This window comes from Macaca nemestrina, chromosome 18 (assembly GCF_043159975.1).
Source record: "Macaca nemestrina isolate mMacNem1 chromosome 18, mMacNem.hap1, whole genome shotgun sequence".
NCBI classification, from domain to species: Eukaryota; Metazoa; Chordata; class Mammalia; order Primates; family Cercopithecidae; genus Macaca; species Macaca nemestrina.
Genome location: NC_092142.1, coordinates 67,270,384 through 67,292,457, shown reverse-complemented (window position 1 = coordinate 67,292,457; position 22,074 = coordinate 67,270,384). Strand labels below are relative to the sequence as shown.

Here is a 22,074-nt window from a genome sequence, read left to right as displayed (position 1 = left end):
GGAGGCTGAGGCAGGAGAATGGCGTGAACCTGGGAGGTGGAGCTTGCAGTGAGCCGAGATCGCACCACTGCACTCCAGCCTGCGTGACAGAGCGAGACTCCATCTCAAAAAAAGAAAAAAAAAAGAAAAAAAAAAAAAAAGAAAAAAAAATAGAACAAAATAGAAGATGGCAGGCTGCGTTTCCTCTAATAAAGGTTAAGAATTGGTTTGTGAGACTTTAACACTAGCTGCATATGTATATATTTTTTGTGTACTGGGTCACAACATAAACCTTGTTTTTTATTGTACGCAGTTGTCAAAAATGTTTGAAAGTCACTACACCAGCCGGGCGCGGTGGCTCAAGCCTGTAATCCCAGCACTTTGGGAGGCCGAGACGGGCGGATCACGAGGTCAGGAGATCGAGACCATCCTGGCTAACATGGTGAAACCCCGTCTCTACTAAAAAATACAAAAAACTAACCGGGCGAGGTGGCGGGCGCCTGTAGTCCCAGCTACTCAGGAGGCTGAGGCAGGAGAATGGTGTAAACCCGGGAGGCGGAGCTTGCAGTGAGCTGAGATCCGGCCACTGCACTCCAGCCTGGGCAACAGCGAGACTCCGTCTCAAAAAAAAAAACAAAAGGAAAGTCACTACACAAAAGAAGAGTCACCACTGGTCAGTTCTGCAGTACTGGCTAAAGCATTCAGATGCCCCAAGAGTCTAAAACACAATAACGAAATAGGCAAACTCTCATCTTTTTGCCTGTAAGGAATTATTCTTGGCCTCTGTTGTACAACTTCAAGCAAAAGGACCTAACCTTCTTAGAAGGGAAAAATCTGCATGTAGTCTCTATGAACACTAACTAAAATGAAGCCAGAATTTACTCTGACACCAAAGCCGGAAAAACATACTATAAGAAAAGGCTGCATGTAGTGGCTCACACCTGTAATCCTAACACTTTAGGAGGCCAAGGTGGGTGGATCACGAGGTCAGGAGTTCGAGACCAGCCCAGCCAATATGGTGAAACCCCATCTCTACTAAAAATACAAAAAAATTAGCTGGGCACGGTGGTGCGCGCTTGTAGTCCCAGCTACTCGGGAGGCTAAAGCAGAAGATTTGCTTGAACTGGGGAGGCAGAGGTTGCAGTGAGCCGAGATTGTACCGCTGCATTCCAGCCTGGGCAACAGAGCAAGACTCCATCTCAAAAAAAAAAAAGAAAGAAAGAAACAAAACTACAGAATATTCTTTATTCACATAGATGCAAAAATCAACAAAACACTAACACAATTCAGCAGCATATTAAAAGGACGATACATTAAGACCAAGGGAGTTTTATTCCCAGAATGCAAGGATGATTCAACAAGTGAAAATCAATTAAAGTAATATGTCAAATTAATTGAACAACAACAACAACAAAAAACCCATATTCCTGATCAGCATGGGCAAGATGGCAAGACCCTGCCTCTACAAAAATTAATTTAAAAACCACATGATCATCTCAACAGATGCAGAAAAGCATTTGTAAAAAAAATTTTTTTTGAGACAAGGTCTCACTCTGTCACCAAGGCTGGTGTGCAGTGGCACAATAATGGCTCACTGCAGCCTCTACCTCCCAGGCTCAAGCAATCCTCCCACTTCAGCTTCCCAAGTATCTGGGACCACAGCACCTGGCTAATTTTTTGTATTCTTAGCAGAGATGGGATTTTATCATGTTGCCCAGGCTGGACTTGAACTCTAGGGCTCAAGCAGTCTGCCCACCTCAGCCTCCCAAAGTGCTAGGACTACAGGATTGAACCATCGTGCCAGATTGTGTGACTGTGAGTGTGTGTGTGTGTGTGTGTGTGTGTGTGTGTGTGTGTGTGTGTGTTGGGGGAGAGGGGGGTAAGCCAGAGTTCTATTTGTTCATTTCTTGCATTTGAAGTACCCTTCAACTACTACGCAACTGCAACCAACCACTTTATGGGGTTTTCCCTTTCTATCAATTTTACAGAGACCTAACTATTCCCCCTAGTTTCTTGCCATCAACCTTAATTAGGTTGATTTGGTGTTCAGCACAAAGAACCTTTATGAACTTGACATAGGCTCATCACAGTTGGATGCAAACACACAAAAGATGGGCCTGACGCTTCAGCAGCTTCGCGAATTCCACGTGCCAGGCCATCATGGGTGAGAACAGTCTTCAACACCTTTTGTAAAGCAGTATTAACATCCACTACACCTCCAGCAACAACGCCTTCCTTGGCCATGGTGGTGGTCTACGGGTGAAGTCGAATCGTGAACACACCCAAGCCTCTGCCTCCACTTGACTTGGCAGTGGCAGGGAAAGAACTCTTTTTCGAGACAGGGTCTCACTCTGTTGCCCAGGCTGGAGTACAGTGGCATCCCAATCACGGCTCACTGCAGCCTCCCCCTCCTGGGTTCTAGCTATCTGCCTGCCTCACCCTCCCAAAGTGCTGGTATCACAGGTGTGAGCCACCGCGCCCAACCCATTTATCAAAATTCAATGCTCTTTCAAGATGAAAACATTCAATAAACGAAGAATAGAAGGAATTTCCTCAATATGAAAAAGGCCATATATGAAAAACCGTTAGTTCCTGTCATTATCAACAAAGAACAAAAGTTTTCCCCCTAAGATCACAAAGCAAAGATGCTCACTCTTTCACCACTTCTACCAGCCTACCACTAGAAGTTCTAGCCAGAGCAATTAGGTTAGAAAAATAAACAAACAAATAAATAAAGGCCATCCAAATTAAAAAGGAAGAAATAAAATTATCTCTGTTCACGAATGGCATGATAGTATAAATATAAAACTCTAAAGAATCCACACAAACAAAAAAATGTTAGCACTAACAAAGTCATCAAAGTTGCAAAATATAGAATCAACACACAATATTCAGTTGTACTTCTATATACTTGGAATAAAAGGTCCAAGAAAACAAGTCTTGTTTTTGGGTTTTTTTTTTCTTTTCGTTTGTCTGTTTTTGAGACGGAGTCTCAGGCTGGAGTGCAGTGCCATGATCTCGGTTCACTGCAATCTCCGCCTCCGGGTTCAAGCGATTCTCCTGCCTCAGCCCCCCGAATAGGCTGGGATTATAAGCATATGCCACCACGCCCAGCTAATTTTTGTATTTTTAGTAGAGACAGGGTTTCCCCTTGTTGGCCAGGCAGGCCCATGTTAGCCAGGCTGGTCTTGAACTCCTGACCTCAGGTGATCCGCCTGCCTCGGCCTCCCAAAGTACTGGGATTACAAGTGTGAGCCCCCACGGCTGACCGTAAGAAAAACAATTATATTTACAGTAGCATCAAAAATAATAAAATACTTAGGAATTAATCAAAGAGGTATAAGATTTCTACATTGAAAACTAAGCCGGGCGTGGTGGCTCATGCCTGTAATCCCTGCACTTGGGGAGGCTGCGGCGGGTGGCTCACCTGAGGTCAGGAGTTCAAGACCAGCCTGGCCAACATGGCAAAACCCCATCGCTAATAAAGATACAAAAAATTAGCCAGGCATGGTGGTGTGCTCCTATAATCCCAGCTACTTGGGAGGCTGAGACAGGAGAATCGCTTGAACTCGGGAGGTGGAGGCTGCAGTGAGCCGAGATCACACCACTATACTCCAGCCTGGGTGACAGAACCAGACTCTGTCTCAAAAAAAAAAAAAAAAAAAAAAGAATAAAGGATTTGGATAGACAAGCAAATATACAAATGGACAACAGGCACATGAAAAGATGCTCAACATCATTAGTAGAGAAATGCAAATCAAAATTATAATGAGATATCACTTAATACCCAGTAGAATGGCTATTATTTTAAAAATGGAAAATAACATGTGTTGGCAAGGGTATAAAGAAACTGAAAGCCTTATACATTATAAATGTAAAATGGTGTGACTGCTGTAGGATAAAAAAAAAAATTCAGTAGTTCCTCAAAAAGTTGAACATGGAGGCTGGGCTCGGTGGCTCACGCCTGTAATCCCAGCGCTTTGGGAGGCTGAGGAGGGCGGGTGACCTAAGGTCAGAAGATTGAGACCAGCCTGGCCAACATGGTGAAACCCCGTTTTTACTAAAAATACAAAATTAGCTGGGCTCGATGGCACACGCCTGTAATCCCAGCTACTCAGGAGGCTGAGGCATGAGAATCGCTTGAACCCAGGAGGCAGAGACTTCAGTGAGCCCAGATCGTACCACTGCACTCCAGCCTGGGTGACAGAGCGAGACTCCATCTCAAAAAGAAAGCCGAACACAGAATTACCATAGGACTCAGCAATTCCACTCTTATGTAAACACCCAAAAGTACTGGAAAGAGAGACTCAAACAGTATGTATGCCAGTGTTCACGGCAGCATTATTCACAACAGCCAAGGGAGGGAAATAACACAAATTATCTTTTTTATTGAGATAGAGTCTTGCTCTTGTTGCCCAGGCTGGAATGCAATGGCGTGGTCTCAGCTCACTGCAACCTTTGCCTCCTGGGCTCAAGCAATTCTCCTGCCTCAGTCTCCCGAGTAGCTGAGATTACAGGTGCCTATCACCATGCCCAACTAATTTTTATATTTTTAGTAGAGATGGGGTTTCACCATGTTGGTCAGGCTGGTCTCGAACTCCTGACCTCAGGTGATCCACCTGCCTCAGCCTCCCAAGTGCTGGGATTACAGACGTAAGCCACCAAGCCCCGTCCATCTTTTTTTTTTTTTTAAATATGTGTGTGTTCATCAACTGTTTTTTTGAGACAGGGTCTCTGTTGCCCAGGTTGGAGTGCATGGTGCAATCTCAGCTCACTGCAACCTCCGTCTCCTAAGCTCATGGCGATCCTCTCATCTCAGCCTCCTGAGTAGCTGGAACTACAGGTGCACAGCACCACATTCAGCTCATTTTTTAATTTTTTATAGACATGGGGTCTCACCATGTTGCCCAGGCTGGTCCTGAACTCCTGGGCTCAGGGAATCCACCCACCTCAGCTTCCCAACGTGCTGGGATTAGAGACGTGAGCTACTGTGCCTAGCCCCAAATTATTTTTCGCCAGATGAGTGGATAAATAAAATGTGGTGTACACACACAATTGAATATTATTCCTCCATACGGAATATTATATATAAATAATATGCTACATAAAAATATTCTAATAGATTATTCCTCCATATGCTTACAATATGGATGAGCCTTGAAAACATTATGCTAAGTGAAATAAGCCACAGAAGAAAGGAAAAATATTGTGTAATCCCACTTATATCAAGTATCTAGAGTAGGGAAATCATAGAGACAGAAAGCAGAGTAGTGGTTACCAGGGGCTGGGAGTCAGGAAGGAAATGAGTAGTTATTACCTAATGGTTATAGAGTTGTAATGTTTGGGTGATGAAAAAGTTCTGGAAACAGATAGTGGTGGTGGTTATACAATATTGTGAATGTATTTAATGCCACTTAACTATATACTTAAAATGATTAAAGTGGTAAATTTTAAATTTTAAACAAACTTTGGCTTTTCTCATGAGAGAACATTGTATGAAATGACTTAATTAGGTTTTCACAGCTCTAACCATTAACTCAAAGCAAGACTTGGAGGACTTTTGTAAATTCCTCTTTTAAAATAATCTGGGTACATTTAACTCACACCTCAATGAGCTAATGAACCTAACAAAGGGTTTCTATAAATCAGTAAGAGGATGGATCAACAATCTAATAGAAAAGTAAGCAAATATGAACAGAGATCACAGATTTGGGAGGTGGGGGTTGCAGTGAGCCGATATGGTGCCACTGTACTCCAGCCTGGGCAGCAGAGCGAGAATTCATCTCTAAATAAATAAATTAATTAATTAATTAATTAACAGTGGTACAAATATTCACAGCAGTATTTTATAGAATATTTAATGGAATATGCTATTTTAAGAATATCTTTCAAGGAAGCTCTTTTATGTTACACTATAGAAAAATCTCCCAAGATTCTATATTACATGGGAAATGCAAAGTATAAACTAGTATACATAATATGCTAGTAAAAATAAGGAAAAAAATATGCAACTGTTTATAAATGCACAGAATGACAACCAAGAAACTAGTAAACTCCAATTCTCCCTACAGAGGACAACGGAGTATCTACCTAGAAGACAGATTTCTTTTTTTACTATGTATAATTTGTAATTTTAGCATTTTGAACCATATGAATGTATTACTTGTTCAAAAAAATTATTATATTAAGAAACACAGGCCAGGCATGGTGGCTCACGCCTGTAATCCTAGCACTTTGGGAGGCCGAGACCAACCTGAGCAACATAGTGAGAGCCCACCTCTACAAAAAAATTTAAAAATTAGCTGGACGTGGTGGTAGGCACCTGTAGTCCCAGCTACTAGGGAGGCTGAGGTGGGAGAATTGCGGGAGCCTGGGAGATCGAGGCTGCAGTGAGCCATGATTGTCACATTGCACTCCAGCCTGATCAACACAGCAAACTCCTGTCTCTGCTACCTCATCAAAGAAATAAACACAAATAAAATGTTAAAATTTCCATTCTACATAAAATCATCTATAGATGTTTTTAAATATACAACATGATTATCAAGAACTTAATCTGTACCACATTCTTGTAGATGTAAAGTTAAAATGCTTGTAACCATCACTCTCAACTCTACCCTATTTTCCAGCATAAATGAGACTTTCACACTTTTTCTATTGCCCAGATAGAGAGGCTAACCATAGGCTTTAGAAATGTCTTAAAAAAAAAAAAAAAAACAATAAAACAACAAAAAAAACAGAGCCAGGCATCTTCAAGCAGAGAAAAGCTGTTTGAACACATTTATCTAAGTCTAACAAATGCTATGATTGTTGGCAAGAGGAAACCTTGTAATGCCAAGGCAGAAAACTGCCACCAAACCACAAAAAGCTTGTTTAACTGCTGAACCTAAAATTAAACAATTTATCTCTCAATTAAAAAAATTTTTTGTTCCTGTGAATAATCCATCTTCGAAGGAACTCGAAAAAAGGATATCAATTTTAAAATAGAATACATCTTTAAGACAGGTTTTGCTATCTTACACATGGCAGCACATTAGAAAGTTACAATGCTAGCCGGGCGTGGTGGCTCACGCCTGTAATCCCAGCACTTTGGGAGGCTGAGGCGGGCGGATCACAAGGTCAGGAGATCGAGACCTTCCTGGCTAACACGGTGAAACCTCGTCTCTACTAAAAATACAAAAAATTAGCCGGGTGTGGTGGCGGGCACCTGTGGTCCCAGCTACTCGGGAGGCTGAGGCAGGAGAATGGCGTGGGCCCGGGAGGCAGAGCTTGCAGTGAGCCAAGATTGCGCCACTGCACTCCAGCCTGGGCAACAGAGCGAGACTCCGTCTCCAAAAAAAAAAAAAAAAAGAAAGTTACAATGCTATTATCTTTACAGAAGCAAGATTATATAAGTAATCAATTATAGCTATTTTAGAAGCCACTAAAAACACGTGAGAAAATCTACATTTCAGACAGATCTGGATTCAAATGCCTGTTCCAATTATTTGTGGCCATATAACACTGGGATGTGCGTAAGGTCTCTGAGCCACATCTATGCAAAATTAAGATTAATAATTCACATTTCATACATTGTTGGGAAAAATGAGCTACTAGCAAAGTGTTAAAAAAATGAGTTTATCAAGAAACAGTAACCATAATTTATTACCTTTTCTTGTATTTTTGAGACAGAGTATCACTGTGTTGCCCAGGCTGGAGTGCAGTGGCATGATCTTGGCTCACTGCGACCACCGCCACCCAGGTTCAAGTGATTCTCCTGCCTCAGCCTCATGAGTAGCTGAAATTACAGGCGTTCACCACCATGCCTAGCTAATTTTTACTATTTTCTTTTTCTCTGAGATGGAGTCTTGCTCTGTTGCCTAGGCTGGAGTGCAGTGGCACCATCTCACCTCACTGCAACCTCTGCCTCACAGGTTCAAGCGATTCTCCTGCCTCAGTCTCCCAAGTAGCTTAGATTACAGGTGTATGCCACCATACCCAGCTTATTTTTGTATTTTTAGTAGAGACGGGGTTTCACCATGTTGGCTAGGCTGGTCTCGAACTCCTGGCCTCCAGTGATCCGCCCGCCTCAGCCTCCCAAAGTGCTGGGATTACAGCCATGAGCCATTGTGCCTGGCCCAAGTTTTACTATTTTAGTAGAGATGAGGTTTCACCACATTGTTCAGGCTGGTCTTGAACTCCTGATGTCAAATGATCCTCCCATCTCGGCCTGTCAAAGTGCTGGGATTACAGGCATAAGCCACCGCACCCAGCCATCAACTATTTTTAAATATACATTTTGAGGGGAACTTAGTTTGAAGACTTCTGATATGCTGCTTTAGTGGTAGCCTCTCTTGGACTTTTCCTAGCTTATGCATAAATTTATATTTTTAAATTGCATTTTATTTATTTATTTTGAGACAGGGTCTCATCTGTCGCTCAGGCTGAAGTGCAGTGGCATGATCTTTGCTAATTTCAACCTCTGCCTTCCAGGCTTCAGTGATCCTCCCACCTCAGCCTCTCGAGTAGCTGGAACTACAGGTACACGCCACCACACCTGGCCTAATTTTTGTATTTTTTATAGAGACAGGGTTTCACCATGTTGCCCAGGCTGGTCTCAAACTCCTGAGCTCAAGCAATCTGCCCGCTTTGGCCTCCCAAAGTGCTGGGATTACAGGCATGAGCCACAGTACCTGGCCATGTATAAATCTTAATGTAGGTTGATTAAAATAAATTTTTTGTTCAGAAATAATACATTCATTAAAAAAAAAAAGGTCAACTTATTTATGTTCATGGAAGTACACAGACACATTTGATATAAAAAGTAAAAAATCTTCTCAAATGTTTGTTGTTCTTTCTTCATTAGGCCTAAAACTCAATTTTTCTTATTGTATGTCCCAGGGTGATTGTGTCTAAGGTCTTAAATTCCCATTGTGATCCATCTCGCATAAGCCACGATTTAAAGTCTACATGGGCATTATTTACAAGACCTTTCAGCTTCTGGAATCAATCATTCTAAATATGTTTGAGGCTGTATAGTACATGCATGCTTCCCAAAAGAGGATTCGTGAGTCATCTAGTGTCCAAGTTAATAGAGAAATTTCAGCATTATCTACCTCGCTCCACTCCTGTGCCCATAGTGATTATACCTCATAGATGACACACTCTCACCACTGGCTGTGCATGGCTTTTATTTAATTTAATTAATTTATTTATTTAAGTTTTATTATTTATTTCGAGACAGAGTTTTGCTCCTGTTGCCCAGACTGGAGTGCAATGGCATGATCTCGGCTCACTGCAACCTCCACCTCCCGGGTTCAAGCGATTCTCCTGCCTCCCTCAGGCTCCAGAGTAGCTGGGATTACAGGGGCCTACCACCACGCCCAGCTAATTTTTTTGTATTTTTAGTAGAGACGGGGTTTCACTATGTTGGCCAGGCTGGTCTCCAACTCCTGACCTCAGGCGATCTACCCACCTCGGCCTCCCAAAGTGCTGGGATTACAGGCGTGAGCCACCACGCCCGGCCTTGTTTTATTAATTTTAATAAAATAGACACCAGTGAAACCACTAACCAACAGGTGCAAGAGAACACTGACAATATTAACCTCTCTGTTCCTCCTCCATACCAGTCTCCTGCTTCCCACATCCAAGTAACCACCTGAATGTTGTGTTCATCATTCCCTTGATTTTAAAAAGCACCTGCTTTTTGAAAGCAGGCTCTTCTGCTTGTCTTTTATATACAGAACTGAAGCAGCTGAGGTCATGACTAGAGTCCCTGTTTACTGCTGAATTACCAAATGCCCTACATTCAGGATCAGCATGTTACCGAACAGAGCCTGCAAGTGGCAGTGTCAGTTTTCACCACAGCAGCAGGTCAGGCTATATTTAACATGCATCCTCTTCTCTGCTGAAGAGCTGCAGCTGTGGCTCTGTTAGTCTGTGAACAAGGAGGACAAGTGGGAACTGAGGGACTTTAATGGAAAGTTGTAACAGGATTCGGTTAACTCAATCATAAATTAAATGGGCCTGTATTTAAACGTCTAAGACAGTCTAGTTTCACAATACTATAATTTTTTTTTTTTTTTTTTTTGAGATGGAGTCTCGTTCTGTTGCCCAGGCTGGAGTGCAGTGGTGCCATCTCAGCTCACTGCAACCTCCACCTCCCAGGTTCAAGTGATTCTCCTATCCCAGTCTCCCAAGTAGCTGGGACTACAGGCATACACCATTACGCTCCGTTTTTATTTATTTATTTATTTTTTGTATTTTTGGTAGAGATGGGGTTTTGCCATGTTGGCCAGGCTGGACTCGAACTCCTGACCTCATGTGATCCACCCACCTCAGCCTCCCAAAATGCTGGGATTACAGGCATGAGCCACTGTGTCTGGTCGCTATAATCTTTGTTTAAAAAAAAAAAACCAAAAACCAGTATCAACTACCACACTGAATCAAATTTTAATTAAAATGTTTAAAACAGCTTGACAAACGGGCACAGTAGCTCACGCCTATAATCCCAGCACTTTGGGAGGCCAAGGAGGGCAGATCACTTGAGCCCAGGAGTTTGAGACCAGCCTCGGCAACATGGCGAAACCCTATCTCTACCAAAAAAACAAAAACAAACAAAAAAAAACCAAAAATGAGCCACGCATGGTGGTGTGTGCCTGTAGTCCCTGCTACTTGGGGAGCTAAAGTGGGAGGATCACCTGAGTCCCGGGAGGTCAAGGCTGCAGTAAGCCATGATTGCGCCACTGCACTCCAGCCTGTGCGACAGAGTGAGACCCTGTCTCAAAACAAATTTTAAAAAGGCCAGGTGCATTGGCTCATGCCTGTAATCCCAGCACTTTAGGAGGCTAAGGTAGGCAGATCGCTTGAGGTCAGGAGTTCAAGACCAGCCTAGCCAACATGACTAAACTCTGTCTCTACTAAAAACACAAAAATTAGCTGGGCATGGCAGCGGGCACCCGTAACCCCAGCTACTCGGGAGGCTGAGGCATGAGAATTGCTTGAACCTGGGAGGCAGAGGTTGCAATGAGCTGATATCGCGCCACTGCACTCCAGCCCAGGTGACAAGGGAAACTCCATCTCAAAAAATAAATAAATGAATAACAGCTTGACAGTTTCCATATCTATTATAAAATCAACTGTTTTAATGTTTATTATCTTGTCCAAAAACTGCAGCATAAAAACCATAATGAACATAAATGTTTACAGAAAATTACATTTCCAGGCATACAAATTGTAAATATGAGTAAAATTCAGTGATAATTGGATAGCCATAGAACATGCTTTTCAAGGAGGTACAATGATATATGGAGGTAGTGAAGAAAATATAAAGGCAAGAAGCAAAATAGTCATGAACTATGCCTTAATTGTTTGATTAAGTTTATATTACAGCCTTCCAGGGGGACTACTTGAAAGAGAACACCACTTGGTGATATGTCAGTACTGTGCTGCTGTTGTAACCGCCAAAGGATTATCTGCCTTGCCCCAGGAAGCCTGAGACTAAGAAATGCTTCTGGGATTCTTCTGAGCTTGGAAAGTTGATATGAGGCACCAAAATCATCTCAATGAAACTGAACAAGGATAATTATAAACTTTAGCCTTTGGTTCATCTAACACTTCATCTAATACTAAAAATCCATAATACTTTTTTTTTTTTTTTTAAACAGGGTCTTGCTCTGTTGCCCAGGCTGGAGTGCAGTGGCGCCATCTCGGCTCACTGTAACCTCCACCTCCTGGGTTCAAGCAATCCTCCCACTTCAGTCTCCTGAATAGCTGGGACTATAGGCACACATCACCATGATCAGCTAATTGTTTTTTTCCTTTTGAGACGGAGTCTCGCTCTGTCTCCAGGCTGGAGTGCAATGGCGTGATCTTGGCTCACTGCAATCTCCGCCTCCTGGGTTCAAGCGATTCCCCTGCCTCAGCCTCCTGAGTAGCTGGGACTACAGGCACGCACCACCATGCCTGGCTAGTTTTTTTGTATTTTAGTAGAGACGGGGTATCATCATGTTGGCCAGGAATGTCTCGATCTCCTGACCTCAGGTGATCTGTCTGCCTTGGCCTCCCATAGTGCTGGGATTACAGGCGTGAGCCACCATGCCCGACTATGCTCAGCTAATTTTTAAATTTTTAGTGGAGACAGGGTATATTGCCCAGGCTGGTCTAGAGCTCCTGGGCTCAAGCGATCCTCCCACCTTGGCCTCAAGAAGTGCTGGGATTACAAGGCATGAGCCACTGCACCCAGCCAGAATCTATAATCTTAAGATTACCCTGGTCCCTCTCACAATCAAGGCTCTATGGAGAAAACAGCATTCTCTTTCATGTATTCTTTGTTTGACACCCATTCTAAAACCTCAACACACTGACTAGAAACTTGATTACACATACTGGAAAAACTCCTAGAGTCAGGAAACAGGTTTTAGTCTTTATTCTGCCATAATTCAAGTGTGTTACCCTGGATGAATACCTTAGGCTCTGTGTAAAATTCAGATGCTTTATCCATAACATGAGAGCTATATTCGAATATTTTCCAGCTCTATAACTATTTTTGAGACAGGGTCTCATTCTGTCACCTGGGCTGGAGTGTAGTAGCATGATCACCGCTCACTGCAGCCTTGACCTCCTGAGCTCAAGCAATCTTCCCAGTTCAGCCTCCCAAGTAGCTGGGACTACAGGCACATGTTACCATGCCGAGGTAACTTTTGTAATTTTTCCAGACAGGGTTTTGCCATGTTGTCCAGGCTGTTCTCAAACTCCTGGGCTCAAGTGATCTGCCTGCCTGGGCCTCCCAAAGTGGTGGGACTACAAGCAAGAGCCACCATGCACAGACTATAACTCTTGAAATTCTGAGCTGAGTTACACTACTATCTTCTCTAGTAAATGTCACTGAATTTATAATAAAAAATTGATGTTAACATCCACATTTCTAAAAGTAACAGTCAACTAATACATGAATGATTCCTAAGAGATACCATCTTACTTAAAAACTTCAAAAATTAAAGAAAGTGTGTTTTAATCTTTGATTTGGTTAAAAGAGGATATATAAATTTGAATATAAAACAGAATTAACAAAAGTTATTAGGATTAAGTATCTTTAAGTAGTATAGCAAAAAAGTTTTTAAATTACTGTGCCCTCTGGTTGTAGAGTGGAAATTACTTTGGACTTAACAGTTAACATAATATGAAAAAGTTTTAAAAAATTGAGCTTGGGCTAACTACAAAGTTCACTTTAGTCCCTTTCGATCCTTTCTGGTATGTTCTATGACTCACTTACAATATTTAGAGACAGGGTCTTGCTATGTTCTCCAGGCTAGCCTCAAACTAGGCGCAAGTGATCTTCCTGCCTTAGCCTTCCTTAGTAGCTGGGATGACAGGCACACACCACCATGCCTGGCTCTATGACTTTTCAAGTTAAGTATTAGCAGGGCATGGTGGCATGTGCCTGTGGTCCCAGTTGCTCAGGAGGCTGAAGCAGGAGGATTGCTTCAGCCCAGGAGGTTGAGGATGCAGTGAGCTGTGTTCACAGCACTGCATTCCAGCCTGGGTGACAGAGTGAGATGCCATCTTCAAGAATAATAAAATGAAATAAAGTAAAATAAAATAAAGCTAACCAGAAAGGGGACATTTGGCCAGATATGATGGCTCCCAGAACTTTGAGAGGCCAAGGTGGGAGAATTACTTAAGGCCATAAGTTCTAGACCAGCCTGGGCAGTATAGCAAGACTTCATCCCTACAAAAATAAAAATAAAAAAATTTTTAAAAAGGAGATATTCCAGTGCTATAGAGTTCAAGGTCTATGATAATTTTTTTTTTTTTTTTTTTTTGAGATGGAGTTTCACTCTTGTTGCCTGGGCTGGAGTGCAATGGCACAATCTCGGCTCACTGCAACCTCTGCCTCCCAGGTTCAAGCGATTCTCCTGCCTCAGCCTCCCAAGTAGCTGGGATTACAGGCATGTGCCACCACACCAGGCTAATTTTGTGTTTTTGGTAGAGACGGGGTTTCTCCATGTTGGTCAGGCTGGTCGAGAACTCCTGACCTCAGGTATCTGCCCGCCTCAGCCTCCCAAAGTGCTGGGATACAGGTGTGAGCCACTGCGCCCAGCCATTTCAATTTTTATTTTATGGATTTATGTTAAAAGGTTGTTTTTTCCTTTTTTGAGATGGAGTCTCTCACTCTGTCACCCAGGCTGGAGTGTAGTGGTGCAATCTCCGCTCACTGCAACCTTCACCTCTTGGGTTCAAACAATTCTCCCCGCCTCAGCCTCCCAAATAGCTGGGATTACAAGCGCCTACCACCACACCCAGCTAATTTGAATTTACATTAAAAGGCTGCAGAACTTTAGGATTTTCTAAGCATCTAGAAATTCTATCTTCAAAGGCAAATCCAAATATCATAATAAATGAGTCAAATTAAAAATATTAAAAATTCATTTTAGGCTGGGCATGGTGGCTCTTGCCTGTAATCTCAGCACTTTGGGAGGCTGAGACAGGCAGATCACCTGAGGTCAGGAGTTTGAGACCAGCCTGGCCAACATGGCGAAACCCCATCTCTACTAAAATATACAAAAATTAGCCAGGTGTAGTAGCGCATGCCTGTAGTCCCAGCTACTCGGGGGGCTGAAGGAGGAGAATCTCTTTGAACCTGGAAGATGGAGGTTGCAGTGAGCGGTAATTACACCGCTGCAATTCAGCCTGGGTGATAGAGACTCCGTCTCAAAAAATAAAAATAAAAATAAAGATAAATTCATTCTGGAGCTTAAATTAAGCATCAAAAATTCAATTTGCAAAAATTATACAGCCAATAATCTAAGGTGTTCAGAAGTGCATTTTAACAAAAATTGGTCAGGTGTGGTGGCACATGCCTGTAGTCCCAGCTACTCAGGAGGCTGAAGTGGGAAGATTGATCCGTTTAGCCAAGGAAATCGAGGCTGCAGTGAGCCAAGACTGCACTACTACGCTTCAGCCCAGGTGACAGGGTGAGACTACCATCACAAAAAAATAAAAAGAGCGCATTTCAGTTTTTTCTGTCCTTATTTTTTTTTTAATTTTAGAGACAGGGTCTCACTGTATTGGCAAGATTGGACTCAAACTCCTGAGCCCAAGTGATCCTTCCATCTCACATTCCCAAGTGGCCGGGACTATAGGTGCACACCATTGTGTCCAGCTCTTCCCCCTCTGTAATTACTGCTTGGCAGCACTGAGCTTCTATCAAGTCCCCTGAGGGGTGGCAATGAGCGAATGTGATAGCTAGTCCCTGGGGGTCTACAATCTAGGAACATTTCTGGCTTTTTCTTTTGAGACAGAGTTTTGTTCTCGTCGCCCAGGCTGGAGTACCATGGCGTGATCTCAGCTCACTGCAACCTCCACCTCCCAAGTTCAAGCAATTCTCTTTTCTCAGCCTCCCGAGTAGCTGGGAGTACAGGCGCCCACCACCACGCCGGCTAATTTTTTATTTTTTTGTATTTTTAGTAGAGACAGGGTTTCACCATATTGACCGGGCTGGAACTCCTGACCTTGGGTGATCCACTCACCTCGGCCTCCCAAAGTGCTGGGATTACAGGCGTGAGCCACGGCACCTGGCCCCTTTCTTGCTTGTATGCTCTACCATAATAAAGGGGGCAAAAATAAAATTGCTTTTACAGCTGCCCTCACAGACCCCACCTTTCCAGAGCTTCTGTTTTTGAAACAAATCTTAATATATTCAAATAATGATACATTTTCCCAAAACCTTTCTAGAAATCTGATTTGTTGCCTATCCTACCTTCCACCCCCAAATCTCTCAACTTGTGGTAAATTAGAAAGAGCAGGTTCTAGCTTTGGGCTCTTTTTAGAAGGAAAAAATATCTTCATTGGTAAAGAAAATGAGCTGAAATGCCCTTAAAGACCCACTCAATATATCTCCTATCTTCAGTTATATCACAAATGAGTGACTCAAGGTCTCACTCCTTGTTTCAGGGTGAAAAGCAATGTGAAGAGTTAGTCTAAAACTGCTAAAAGAAGAAACAGGTAACAATTTTAAAGCCAATATTTGCATAAGCCTTTATTTCAAATCTGTTTTGCATAAAAGTAGCAGCCTGCTCTCCATGTTTTGGTTTCATCATTTCGTAGGGAGTGACACTTACGCTAGCTGTGCACAAAGAACAGCAAAAAGCTTAAATAGCAGAGCCCTCAAGTACGCCAAACACAGTGTGGCAGATTAGATGCAGTTGTGAACATGGGTTAATGCAGTGAAATTGTGCACATGCGTTTCTGGAGAATATTCTCCAGGAATTAGAAAAACCTGAAAGGATTCCGTTTAGTACAGAGTTCTATTCTAACCACCATGGCCTGCTATTTCTGGGAGGCAGCTGTAGTGCCACAAGAAAAAGACTGGATTGATCCAGTCTCAGTTCTGCTGCTTACTAGTTGTGTGATCTTTCAAAAGTCCAACTCTGTAAATGTCACTATCTACCTCAGAGTTTGAGGAATGATAAGATTAGATAATAAATAGAAGAATGCTATGCAAATTTTAGGTGTTGCTCTAGTTTACACATATACCTTCTGTTTACACACAAATGACCTGACATGTCCCCTCATGGCTTTAAAACCATCCTGCACTGTACCAATCACCCCATCCCCCAATTCCATCCCCATACTTCACCCCACCACAGACATATCCTTCCCTGACAAACACATCCTTCTTCTCTATTTTTGCTATATTATCTGACTTGCCTCTGATCTTCATTTACTGAAAACATACTCAGGTGACCCTTGAACAACAAAACTTTGAGCTGCCTGGGTCCACTTATACACAGCTTTTTTCAACCAAACATGGATCTAAAAAAGAATATTCTCAAATGTGAAATCTGCATATGTGGAAGGCTTTTTAATTTTTTTAGAGACAGGGTCTCACTTTGCTACCCAGGCTGGAGTGCAATAGTATGCCATCAGTTCACTGCAGCCTCGAACTCCTGGGCTCAAGCGATCCTCCCACTTCAGTCTTCCTAGTAGCTAGGACTACAGGCACACACCACCATACCCAGCTAATTTTTGTGTTTTTTTTTCTGGTAGAGATGAGGTCTCATTATGTTGCCCAGGCTGGTCTCAAACTCCTAGTCTCAAGTAATCCTCCTACCCTGGCCTCCCAAAGCACTGAGACCACAGCTGCTTTTCTTGCATGTGGGTTCCACAGGATGACCATGGAACTTGAGCATGCATGATTTGGTTGTACACAGGCGGTCCTAAAACCAATTCCTTGAGTACACTGAGAAATGACTATGTCCATGGAGACTGGTTTTACAACCCCCCCCCGTACCAAAATCCATGAATGCGCAAGTCCCTTATATAAAACAGCATACTATTTGCATGTAATCTACTCACATCCCCCCTTTAAATCATATCTACATTATTTACAATACCAAATACAATGTAAATGCTATGGGAACAGTTGTAATATTATATTATTTAAGGAATAATGACAAGAAAAAAAAAAGTCTGTATGTACACGTTCAATATAGATGCAACCATCCATTTTCTTCCCCCAGATATTTTCAATCCACAGATGGTTGAATCCAAGGTGCGGAACCCATGCATACAGAAAGTCAACTGTACTCATCCTCCAAACCTTGGCTCAAATGTCACCTACTCACAGAAGACTTGCTGAATCCTTCCTGTGAAATCTGTTACATATCTCTGCAGATATGTTTTTTTCATTTGAGGCAGGGTCTCACTCCATCACCCAAGCTGGAGTGCAGTGGCATGATCACAGCTCACTGCAGCTTCAACCTCTCCAGCTCAGGTGATCCTCCCACCTTAGCCTCCTGGTTAGCTAGGACTACAGGCCCACACCACTATGCCTGGTTAATTTTTTGTATTTTGTTTTGTAGACATGGGGTTCTGCCATGTTGCCCAGGCTGGTCTTGCAGTTCTGGGCTCAAGTGATCCACCTGCCTCAGCCTTCCAAAGTGCTGGGATTACAGGTGTGAATCAATCACTGCACCCGGCGGAGATCTCTATCTTAATACATCCTTCATATTCCCAGCATCTAGCTTCATCTTGCAAAAGGACAGGATTCAGTAATATTTATGGAACTAACGACCTTGAATTTCATTCCCTAGACACTGTGATCTCACTATATATTCTGGAAGAAAAGATGCTATATTCAGCAACAGATATTAGTGGCAAAGCAGATGCTAAGGCATGGATTTTCATATCTATCCTCAAAGTTATATATATATAATTTTTTTTTTCCCCTCGAGACGGAGTCTTGCTGTGTTGCCCAGGCTGGAGTGCAATAGTGTGATCTTGGCTCCCTACAACCTCCACCTGCCGGGTTTAAGCTATTCTCCTGCACGCCTGCCGAGTAGCTGGGATTATAGGCTGCACCACCATGCCCAGCTAATTTTTTGTATTTTTAGTAGAGACAGGGTTTCACCATGTTGGCCAGGCTGGTCTCAAACTCCTGACCTTGTGATCCACCCGCCTCAGCCTTCCAAAGTGCTGGGATACAGGCGTGAGCCGCCGTGCCAGGCAAAATTATATATTAACATATATTTCTAATAACAACTTATTTAAAAGCCCAACCATATGCCAATAAGCAATCCATAGAAACTTTTTCATGACACTTGGGAGAATAAAGTTCCTGAATCTACACTATTTCAAGAACATATCATAGATGAACTTACCATCATCTAAAGTGATGTCCTGCAGACCAATGGTTGCAAAGTTAGGCTCCCGATCTTCTGGTTCAGGTTTAATGCTCACGGTTGCCCCATCAGGTGGAAATGAAGCTGGATCACACAAACTGTGACATATTAAGGATGAAGGTGCAGAAAGACCCCCCTGGCCTGTACTTTGTGCTTGAGTTGAGTGCTGTCCAGAATGCATTCTGGTGGCTGGAGACGGTGATGAGGCAGTTCCTGAGCTAGGAGATTGGTAAGGCATAGACTGAAGCTGAGGAGACGGTGGCCCAGAAAGTGGTGAACTAGCCAAGGGATGAGAAGCTGCTGGGGAAGCTGTTGTAGCAGACCCTGAATGTGAAGGACCATATGTAACAGGTTGTAACTGAGAAGAAGGCTGACCGCTAATCTGGTCAGCCACTGGAGAAGAAAGAGATCTTTGTCCTGTATTTGAACAATGATATCCCATTGATTGTAGATGAGGCAGGGCATGCACAGAATGAGGTGTATGGGCTAAGAGATGTCCTGTTGAGCCTGAATTTGACGAATGAAATGGTATGGATGACAGTGGTTGACAGCCAAGATTCACTAAACCAGGAAGAGTTGCATCCTGCTGAAACAAAACTGAATCAAATTCTTGACTAGAGGCAGCATTAATAGGAAGACAAGTTGGTCCATTGTACACAACGTTAGTTTGCATAGGCTGATAGGAAGACCCCACAGGAGGTGTTGGTGTGACTTGAAAAGGCTGGTGTACAACTGGAGAAGGAATCATATGCTGTTCTTTACTAGCACTCTCATCTCCACACTGCAACTGTGGCAGATGGGATGAGGTCACCATGGATGCATATGTTTGTGGGATGGAACAAACCAAACTTCTCTGTGCTGACAGTACACTGTCATGTGAATGCCCTGAATCAGAGGAAGGCCTCTGGGTCTGAGCAGGATGAGGCACAGGCAAAGATGGAACTGAAGACAAATCAATCTCTTCTCTGTGTTCTTGCTTCATCAAAACTGAAAATAAAATGATTAAAGCAAATATTATTATATAATACATAAAATAATTCTGACAGGCCTTCATGCTAGGTTACACAACTACAGCATAAGCTGAGGGGCAAACTCAAATGCCTTTAAGGAACTTCATGTAAAATATCGGGTATTTCTCTGTGTATGTGTAGACGTACATACATATGTATACACATACACGTTTTGCTTGTGTATAATATGAATATCTTTGGGAAGAGGCACAAGAAACTATGCTAGAGTCACTGCTAGGAAGGAAAACTAGGTGACTAAAGGACAGAATTCAGAGGTTTACCTTTTACTACATACTATTTTAGTCTTTTGAATGTTTTTCACTGTGTATTTATTACCTATTCAAAATTAAGTAACTAAAACAAAAAACAAAGCCCTAGGGCCTAATAAAGTATTGAATTTGGGATCCCTGATCGGAAGCCTACCAATCATCTGGTTTTACATGTTGCATCATACACCAGAAACCGTGACTCTGACATTCACAGAACTTCTGCTTTACAATGGTTCTCACACACATCTCACTTGATCCTCTGCCATTATGTGGGGATCAAAAAAAGTACTAAAATCCACAAAAAAACTAACAAATACATTCTGCAAAGTTGCAGGATACAAAATCAACATACAAAAATAATGTTATATTTCTATAAACTAGCAATAAACATCTAAATAAAAATTCAGAAAACAATTTCTTGTCGGCCAGGCTGGAGTGCCGTGGTGCAATCTTGGGTTACTGCAGCAAGTGATCCTCCCACCTCCGCCTCCTGAGTAGCTGGAATACAGGCATGTGCCACCATGCTCATGCTTATTTTTTGTAGAGACGAAGTCTTACTGTGTTGCCCAGGCTGGTCTCAGACTCCCATACTCAAGCAAACTTCCCACCTCAGCCTCCCAAAGTGCTGGGACTATAGACATAAGCCACTGTGCATAGCCAACAATTCCATTTATAATAACATCAAAAAACAATAAAATACTCAGAAATGATTTAACCATGGAAGGCAGGACTCATAACTAAAATCTATAAAACACTGCTGAAAGAAATTAAAGAAGCCCTAAATAAATGGAAAGACATTCCAGGTTCATGGATTGAAGACTTAATATTGCTAAGATGACAACACTCTCCAAAGTGATCTTTTGTCAAAAAAAATTGATGTCCTTGAGTCATATAAAGTGATCTTCAGATTCAATGTAATCCCTATCAAAGTCTCAGTGACAGTTTTTGCAGAAATAGAAAAACTCACTCTAAAATACACATGGAATCTCAAGATTCCAAATAGCCAACATGATCTTTTTTCCCATGTGTCCAAGGCATAAACCAGGTATGGGCACAGACCAAAAGCCAAGCTGGGATAAATAAGGCATTGATTCATCCCTGGCTTATATGAGATAGACAGCACCAAGCAGACATCACTCTACCCAAGTCAAGGACAACCAACATCATCTTGAAAAAGAATAGAGTTGGAGGAAATCAGGATTTCCTGATTTAAAAACTTACTACACAAAGCTACAATAATTAAAACAGTGTAATATTAACATAAGGATAGACATAATCAATATAATGGAATAGAGTCCAGAAATAAATCCTCACATATTTGGTCAACTAATCTTCAAAAACAAGGGTGCCAAAACCATTCGATGGTTTTCAACAATGGCGCGAAGAAAACTAGACATCGACATGTAAAATAATGAAGGTCGGGCTGGGTGCGGTGCCTCACACCTGTAATCTCAGCACTTTGAGAGGCCAAGGTGGGAGGATCACTTGAGGTAAGGAATTCGAGACCAGCCTGGCCAACATGATGAAACTCTGTCTCTACTAAAAACACAAAATTAGCCAGGCGTCGTGATGCACCCGTGTAATCCCAGCTACTCAGGAGGCTGAGGCAGGAGAATCACTTGAACCCGGGAGGCAGAGGTTGCAGTGAAATGAGACAACGCCACTGCACTCTAGCCTGGGCCAACAAGAGTGAAATTCTGTCTCAAACAAAAATAAAAATAAAAAATAAAACTTAAAAACCCTAAAAGAATCAGCCATTTGCAATTAATGATCATCCCTCCACTGGATATTGATATTGGTTGGATCCCTATTGCAAAGGGATTGCCAAAAAGGTAATAAATTCAGAAATACTTTAATAAAAAAAAAAAAGCAACTATTGATGGCAGTGGTTGCCCATCTGGAGTGGCCACTGCCATGACACTGGCTGCAGTGGGCGAGGTGCGGCCAGCACTGCATGCTCCACATCTTCTGAGTTGGCAGGGCGGGAGCCTTGTACTTCCTGGGTGCAGTTGTGGCCACCCAGTTGCGGCTGCTGACCTGGGCATCCCTGTGCTCTTGGCGGGGGGAGTGGGGTGGTAGCAGGCAGAAGCCCCACCATCCTGGGTACAGCTACAGCCATTCAAACCATGGCTGCTGACCTAGGCATCTCTGCAC

At 42.6% G+C, this 22,074-nt stretch overlaps 1 protein-coding gene and 1 non-coding gene across 7 annotated transcripts in view; both read right to left on the bottom strand.

The window, feature by feature from the left end:
• The window catches only part of LOC105491383 (nuclear factor of activated T cells 3), a 153,729-nt gene that overhangs the window by 18,789 nt on the left and 112,866 nt on the right, over positions 1–22,074 (bottom strand). For all 6 annotated transcript variants that reach the window (XM_011757742.3, XM_011757744.2, XM_011757741.3 and 3 more), the window contains one exon: positions 18,621–19,628. In XM_011757742.3, coding sequence (XP_011756044.1) covers positions 18,621–19,628 — 1,008 coding nt within the window. The remainder of the gene's footprint in view (positions 1–18,620; positions 19,629–22,074) is intronic.
• On the bottom strand, positions 20,942–21,076 carry LOC112428319 (small nucleolar RNA SNORA48). Its single transcript, XR_003020354.1, has one exon. It is a non-coding gene; the product is annotated as a small nucleolar RNA SNORA48 (small nucleolar RNA).